Genomic DNA, 8738 nt, shown 5'->3' on the forward strand with positions numbered 1-8738 from the left:
TTTGGTCTAGAAAAGATTGATGTAGCAGGGTCTTCTGTCCCTCATGTTACAAAAGATATTAAGAGAAAGAATAATTATCAGTAACTTTTCAATCTTTGCTGGGAATAGTGGGTTACATAGAATATACCTAATTGTGTCTGCCTATATACCAAGAACGCAATAAGACAGAGAAACATTTCAATCATTTTTATTGAATTGACCAATTAAATTGATATTTAAGAATGTTACCCATGGGAGTTCATAATTTCAAAAGGTTTCATTAGGCTTAACTCAACTTGGATGAACTGAGAAACAACATTGCTTATTCTAAAAATAAACAGAAAGATGGCTAAGCTTTTAAGCCATAATGAAAATTAAGCAAAAGTAACATTTTGAGTTTCAGATGCAAAGTTGAGTAGGGCCACTTGATAATACATTCACTTGTACTTGTGGGTGGATGCAAATGTGAGTGAATGCAACACTTAACACTAAAGAAAAACTGTCCTCCAGCACTGTCATCTAGATAGCTCATGGTGGAGAAAGACAAATGCAGCCATGAGAATCTGCAATATGAGCGAGTGGGCACTTGAAAATATTAGGCAGAAGTAGACATTCTAATAACTGTTTCTCAACATTGTTATTGAAACCTAGATCAGACAAGTTTTGAAGGGACTAACTTTGTCAAAAGGTCCTTTATATAACATCTTTGTTCTGCCATTGCCTGCATTTTAGAGGGGGGTGATGGCAGGAAGAATAATTGCTAACATTAACGGACCTCTGCATGGAAGCCCCGTATGGCATTCAGTCTCTTGAGCAGTGCTAGAGGATGGTCCGTTTCATCACCTCCATTCATACATGAGACGACTGGGGCAGCGCAGTGTTAGCATGATGAAGGGGTATGCCGCCAGGAAGTGAATATCATGACCTCTGTCTCTCTCTCCTTTCCCTCTGTTATTAAAATATAAATCTTAAATTGTTTTTTTTTATCAATCTTAAATTGTTATAAAAATATAGCAGATATACAAAATTGGGGAAATGCAGATAAGTAACAAATTGATTTTAAACATGTTTCTTTGGACCTGATTCACACTGTATGTGTTTGTATGTGTACATGTGTGTGTGTGTGTGTGTGTGTGTGCATAAGTGTGCATAAGTGTGCCTGTGTGTTTATCTATGAATGAGAGTGTGAAATAGAAAAAGCAAGAGGCACACAAAGACAGAGAGACATAGACTCATCCATGAGAGTAACTATACAAGGCAAATGTATACAAAGTAAGGAGCGCATTCCTCGCACCCATCACTGGTGTTCATTCCTTGTAGATTTAGAAGTTATCTTTCACAAAAAAGGTGTTGTGCACTGCCAATGTATATTTGGTGAGTATTAACATATATTTCAATTGAGTTTTTATTCTTTTTCTTTTAATCAGGGTTTCCACTTGTTGCCATGTTTTTACTTTATTCTTTGTTTTGAAGCTACCTTCTAGCTAAGGACTTCTGTCCTCTCTTTACAGTAAGTGTTCAAGGTCATTGTGTTCAAGCTATTGGGATAGTTTAATACGGAGTAAGGGAAATAGAACTGAATTGCAAAAGCAATAAGATTCTCCCGACTGTCATGTATTCTAGAGGAACATACAAATGAGACTTTCTTTGGGATCAAGAGTGGGCACTACCCACCTCCTTATGAAGTCCCACATAGGACACCTCCATAAGAAGACCAATTTTTAAACTTACTGGGAACATAAGTTTTTGTGCCAACAAATCTGTCAGAATTACAAATCATGACGGCATGATACAGATCACTTTGGAAATGTTATATTAAACTTATTTTTGGAAATTATTATAAATAAGGCAAATAATTCTTAAAGTTCTACTAGAACTTTAAAAGATTGTCAGGAAATGATATCTTAACATTTATTTTGGAGTTCTTCACATGACACTTTAGTAGGAAGACTGATTTCATAACTTCACTAGGAACATAGTTATTGTGTTACAAAAATGTGTCGGAATTAGAAATCAGGACAATATGATCCAAATCTGTGTGTTTATGTGTGTGAGTACTTGCACGTGTGTGTATACACGGGTTTTTGTGTATACTTATTTGTGTGTATGTGTACATTATGTTCATATGTGTGTGAGATCACATAATTCCTTAGGCCTTGTTTTAAGACATTATTCAAGTTTAAAAATGTCTTTTATTAAGATAATGCTGTAATGTCACTTGAGTCTGCGATGCATTGTCCTATTTCTTTTCTTATTTTAGGAACAGGAGCACAAAGGTAATGATTGGGGGAAGAAATATTACAAAGATCACCCAGTTCATCCTCCTAGGATTCTCAGATTTCCCCCAAATCACAACACTGCTCTTTGTTATATTCCTCACATTTTACATTACAACGCTCACCTGGAACCTGTCCCTTGTTGTTTTAATAAGGATGGATGCCCACCTCCACACACCAATGTATTTCTTCCTCAGTAATCTGTCCTTTATAGACCTCTGCTACATCACCTCTACAGTCCCCAAGATGCTTTCCAACTTCTTCCAGAAAAACCAAACAATCAGTTTTGTGGACTGCATAGTTCAGTACTTCATCTTCTCCACTATGGCACTGTGTGAATGTTGCCTCATGACAGCCATGGCCTATGACAGGTATGCTGCCATTTGTAACCCACTGCTCTATTCATCAATCATGTCACCTGCCCTCTGTGCTCGCATGGTGATGGGAAGCTACACAGCAGGGCTCATAGGTTCCTTAGCTCAGTTATGTGTCTTGCTGCAGCTCCATTTCTGTGGACCTAATGTCATCAGACATTTCTTCTGTGACATATCACAGTTGTTAAATCTATCTTGCACAGATACTTACTTTGCACAGGTCCTGCTTGCTTTATTAACACTGTTGTTTGGACTTGCAAATGCCTTAGTCATTATGCTATCCTATGGCTTCATTGTCTTGTCCATCATGAAGATCACTTCAGCTAAGGGCAGGTCTAAGGCATTCAACACCTGTGCTACTCACCTGGCAGCTGTTTCCCTATTCTATAGTTCTGGAATCGTTGTCTATTTGCGTTCCAGCTCTGGTGGCTCCTCCAGTTTTGACAGATTTACATCTGTCTTCTACACTGTGGTGATTCCAATGCTGAATCCTTTGATATATAGTCTGAGGAACAAAGAAATCAAAGATGCCATGAAGAGGTTGCAGAAAAAGACAATCTTTAGCCAAGGTCACAGATAAGATTTCAACACAATGCCATGTCAAAGTTTCTGCTATTTGCAATTTTGTGCATATTACTGGAACATTACAAAGTCCATGGCACTTTGGATAAATATGTCTTTGAAACAGACAACACACCAATATAAACCAACAATTGATTTGATGTCATGGAAATGCAACATTTTTTAGGACCAGTATGGTCATAATTTCCTTGTTACAAAATCACTGTCTCATCATTAGTTATTCTATCTATATGTGCTTGAGACATATCAAGTTGAGAAACTTGTGCAAGGATGAAACTGTTAAATTACAAGGCTACCCCTCAAGGGAAGATTTCTAATGTTGTTGACCCCAGAGTCCACCAACTTTGTCTCATGAATATCTTGATAATTAGGACCAGTTCATGACCATTGATTTTTCTGTAATACTGATCAGGTGAGAGTGATCATAGCAAAACTTCTCATTTGAAAGAAATAAAGCTACACATTGGCTTTATTGTGCCTTTAAGTGGATTAATCAGAAACAGCTTGATTTTGATCACTAGTAGCCACTTAATAAACTTTATGTCAAACACAATAGTGGGACTTTGAATCATGAAAAAAATGGTGAAAAAGACAGGCTTTCTTCAGTGTCAATTCTTCAGTATTCTGATGGTTTGATTTATGGCATCTTGAAAATATAAGATCTATAGCACTATTCTATGGACTAATAGCAAAATATGAGATGAAGGAACCCCAAACTCTCTTACTCTTCTATATTACACCAGGAAATTCGCCCTGGTCAATATAGCCAGTCATATCACTGTATAAAATATATACTGGTATTTCAGGCAACTACTCAAATTTGGTCTTCAAAGACTTGTGTGAATTCATTGTCCTATAGTCATTAGACATTTCAACATTGCTGAGATTAACAGCACATGACACTGGAACGTTCTTTCTAATTTGTCTATGTATGTTCAACACTTTGTGTCCTATCATTGTATGTTTTTAAGAGAGTGATATAAAGGTTGTAGTATAATAACTAACATTTTAGGCTGATATTACCTGGGATATTACCTGTTTTCTTCAGGTGACCTTCACCATCATGAAGCAGAAATGCCTTATACAATGCCTTGGTTCACAGTCCTGGGAATTAAATATTTGCAATAGTGCGGTGATAAACATGTCCATGGATGAAAATGATAGAATGTTAATATTCTTCCAGAGCCTAGAGGAGTGGCTTACATGTATGTTCCCAGCATTAGTAAGTCAGGGGTAACAAGAACACTGCCCACAAAATTAACTAGGTGGGCCCATAGGAGCTCACAGTGACTCAAGGGACAGTCAGAGAACCATTATGGGGCTGAGCTAGGTCCTCTGAATGTATGTTATGGCTGTATAGGTTGGCGTTCTTGGGGGACTCCTAACAGTAGGAGTAGGGCCTGTCTCTGACTCTTTTACTTGATTTTGGGGCCCTTTCCTCCTATGAGTTGCCTTGCCCAGCCTGGACAATAGGGTATGTGCTCATCTTATAATAATAACTTGTTATACCATGTTTGGTTGATAATCCTGGAAGACCTGGTCTTTTCTGAAGAGAAGCAGAGAAGTGGATGTGGTGGAGAAAGGAGTTTGTGGGGGTGACTGGAGGGAGGGAAAAACTGCTGTAAAGATGTAATAGATGAGAGAAGAACAAATAGCAAAAGATGGCAAGAGGATTTCCATAGGCTTTAGGCCAACCAGGGCCACATAGTTTCATTATAGCCTGGGCTACAGTAATAGACTATGCCACAATCAAGTGAACACATAAACAAACAATCAAAAATGCAACTAAACTTCTGTCTTAGGACAAGGCTTCACAAGACCCATATCTTGGATTATAGTCACCCATCGGTTTTCCCTCAGTTTCATATAACACTACATGTGATTGGTTTATTTTCTCCCGTATATAGGATGTGCACGGCTGCCTAGCGACTGGAACTCCCCAGGAAGGCAGTTGCTTGTTAGTCAGATATACTGGAGAAGTGGAACCGTTGTTGACACTGTTCAAGAATTCATCATTCTTTGGTATGAAATTTTTTTATGGAAAATTATGCCATTTTGTAATAAAGTTATTGGTTCGGAAAGCTTTTTCTTTAGTTTGCTTCTGGTATTTTTATTTATATATTCTCAAGAGAATTCTTATAATATTTAGGGAGCATAGAATACCTGGAGAGGTTTCACATCATTCATCAGACAACTGAGTTGTCATCTCTGGGCAGTCATCTCAAGTCAGACATAAATTTATGGTTCTATGTCTCTGGTTGAAAACAGGATCATGATATATAGATAACAATGGGTAGTGGTTTACCATCCTGCTTAGATTTGGACAAAATAGTTCATAACTGTGCCATTATATTTCCACGTTATCTTTACAGATTCACTAGATATTTTTATTTTTGAGAGTATAATTATATAATTTCTCCCTTTCATTCCCGAATTTACCATATGCCCTTCATTACTCATTATTTGAGAGTTTCACAATGTTTATAATAAATTCTGACAGTACCAATCACTGGCTCCACCTCTAAGTTCTCTCAGACCTTACCCCATAGCCTCTGTCTCCCTTCATTTTCTCTTTGTATTTTCCACTGAGTTCAGTCAGTTATACAGGTATGATTGTAGAGCCAACTGTGGGCAATCTCCCAGGGGACACTTCCTTGAAGGAAATTGAGTTTCATGACCCTTCAACTACCAAAGCTCTTCAGCTACGGGTGGCTTGTTTGAGCCTCCCCATCTACGCTAGAATTTGATTAGTTTGATCTGTGCAGGTCCAGAGCTGCTATGAGTTCATAAATGCAATGGACATGTCATTTCCAGATAACATGGCTTTAAAATGGTCCTTCTCGTCCACTGACTTTTTATAATCTTTCTGTTCCTACTTTCTCAATGATGTGTGTGTGTGTGTGTGTGTGTGTGTGTACATCCATGCATGCATGTGTGTCAGTGTGCAGGACCAAGGGCTAACTTTGGGAGTGAGTTTCTTCTTCCCACCGTGTGTTTACAAAAGCTCAGGTCTTAAGCTTGATACAAGCACCCTTACTGAATGAGCATCTTGCCAATCCTCAATGCAGATTTTACTTTATGATACCGACACCAAAGGTTGCAATCATCTCTATCCTGAACTTCAGTTTCTTGTCATGAAATGGTAGATAGCTTATGGCCTTTGTTTCTTCCCGTGTACAATGAATATGCTTCAGGTCCATTACAAGTGCTGTATTGACTGATTCACAACAGATATTTGAGAAAATGTGCATGCATAGCTATAGAAAATAATGTGCTTTCTATATTTTATGCATAAATATTTATCAATATCAAGCTATGTTATTATTTAGCTGTGCTATCTTGGGAGACTCTGAACTTAACATCTCTGAGCTCAAGATTGCTGTCTAGAAATTAAAATCTGGGCACTAGAAGATCTCTATGTCCTTTGGAGATCAAATGCCTCCAAGGTCAGTGAAGTTGCAATCTGGTGTCATAATAGGATCACAGGGGAAGTTAAGAAGTGATGCAAATGGCAAACTGGGCCTGGTAATTATTAGAAAAATCTCCATGACAACCATAATGCCAGAGAGCAAGAGTCTGTAGTATGTTCTATAATTGGCGTTTCCCTTCCACTTTGGCTCTCAGCAGCACATTTAAGAGGATTCCCCAGTGCTGCTCTCTCACTGTCTCACCGCTAGACAGCCAGGTCAATGGGCAAAAACATTTGTTAGGAATACACTAGTGCCCCTCCTTACAATTCTAAGAAAAATAACCAAGTTCATAAAACTAAATGGAAATTAAACAAAAGTAAGATTCTGAGTTTCAAATGCCAAGTGAGTAGGACCAATTGATAATACATTCACCTATTCTTGTGGGTGGATGCAAATGTGAGTGAAGACAACACTTAACACCAAGGAGAAAAATCTCCTTCAGCCCTTCGTGGACAACACTGTTGTCTAGATATCACTTGGTGGAGGAAAACAAATGCTGCTTTAAGAATCTGCAATCTGAGCTGGGCGGCAGTGGAGCACGCCTTTAATCCCAGCACTTCGGAAGGCAGAGGCAGGTGGATCTCTGTGCGTTAAAGACCAGTCTACAAGAGCTAGTTCCAGGACAGGTTTCAAAGCTACAGAGAAACCCTGTCTCAAACAAAACAAAACAAAACAAACAAACAAAAAAACTGAGAGGAGTCCAAAAATAACATGAGATAGCAGTAGAATATCTAGTAACTATTTGTCTATACTATTATTGAAACCTGACTTTTTTTTTTAGGAACAAACATTCCCAAAAGGTCCTTGATATATCATCTTTGTTCTACCACTATTTGTGAGGTGATGGCAGGAAGAATAATTGCTGACATTAACGTAGCTCTGCATGGAAGCCCCAGCACAGTGTTAGCATGATAAAGGGATGTGCAGCCTGTGATGGTCAGGTCTTCACCCCCCTTCTTCTTCTCTCTCTCTTCCCCTCTAAGGATATAAATCTTAAATTGTTATTAAAAGATAGCAGATATACAAAACTGGTGAAATACAGGTGAGTATGAAAAAGAAAATAAAAACCACACACCCTTACTTTTTTGTTTGGCTCTTAAGTGGTCTTAATGAGTTCCTTTGGAAACAGTTCACACGGTGTGTATGTTTGTATGTGTGTGCTGAGTGCCTGTGTGTTTATTTATGTATGTGAGTGTGAAAAGAAAGAGAGAGAGTTACAAAAACAGAGAGAGACATAGCTCACATGTAGGAGAGTAATTATGCAATGAAAACTTATACAAGAAAGAGGAGCATTCCTTGCACTCACCAGTGCTGTGGTGCCCATTCCTGGTTGGTTTAGAAGATAGCTACCACAGAAAAGGTGTTGTGCGCCATCTGTATATCTTGTTAGAATTAACTTATGCTGAAGTGAGTTTTTATTCTTTTTCTCTTAATCATGGTTTCCACTTATTTTTGTATTTTTACTTTATATTTTAGGGTTACACTCCATCCCAAGAGTGTATCAGTGTATAGAGGATCCTCTAATAATTTTCCTATGGTGAACCAAATCTCAGAGACCATGAAGGCATGCTCATTACACAATAATTAAAATTACCAAATTTGTCATTTGAAACTCCTTATCAATCCATTTCTTTCTAAATGTCTATTTGTTTTTGGTACATGTGCTGTGAGGATAACATTCCATGGATGTTAACAGTACAGTTGCCTTCCTTTGAGTGCCGACTCTGTCTCATGCTCATCTCTCCGACATCTTTCAGAGGTGCTATCACTGGCTGGCTCTCACTCCACAAAGACAGCATTTTTTTTCATGGAATATAGGTAATAAGTATTATTTCTTATGAAACAGAGACCTCTAACATTTTAATTGTCAGAACAAAAAGATTTCTAGGGTATTTCATAAGAAAATACCTGTTTTAAGCCTTTTCTGTGTCAAGGTCCTTCAGTTCATGTCTGTCTCTGGACCCTGTGTATTTGAAGTCATGCAAGGGCCAAAGAGTAAGGTTTTTCAGTTCATTTCAATATCCCTGCATGGTTTGATCTGCATGGATGCTGATTCT

General features: G+C 38.1%; 1 protein-coding gene across 1 annotated transcript; it reads left to right on the forward strand.

The window, feature by feature from the left end:
• The first annotated feature begins 2258 nt into the window (after nucleotides 1-2258).
• Nucleotides 2259-3209, forward strand: LOC126498148 (olfactory receptor 5AN1-like). The gene has a single exon (XM_050136495.1). The coding sequence runs from the start codon at nucleotides 2259-2261 to the stop codon at nucleotides 3207-3209; it is 951 nt and encodes a 316-aa protein (XP_049992452.1).
• The last annotated feature ends 5529 nt before the right edge of the window (nucleotides 3210-8738 follow it).

The sequence above is a fragment of the Alexandromys fortis genome, unplaced genomic scaffold (assembly GCF_014885135.2).
Source record: "Alexandromys fortis isolate MF-2015 unplaced genomic scaffold, M_Fortis_MF-2015_v1.1 scaffold_3, whole genome shotgun sequence".
NCBI classification, from domain to species: Eukaryota; Metazoa; Chordata; class Mammalia; order Rodentia; family Cricetidae; genus Alexandromys; species Alexandromys fortis.

Coding starts and splice junctions, on each gene's coding strand:
- LOC126498148 (XM_050136495.1), top strand. CDS start 2,259: ATGATTGGGGGAAGAAATATTACAAAGATCACCCAGTTCATCCTCCTA.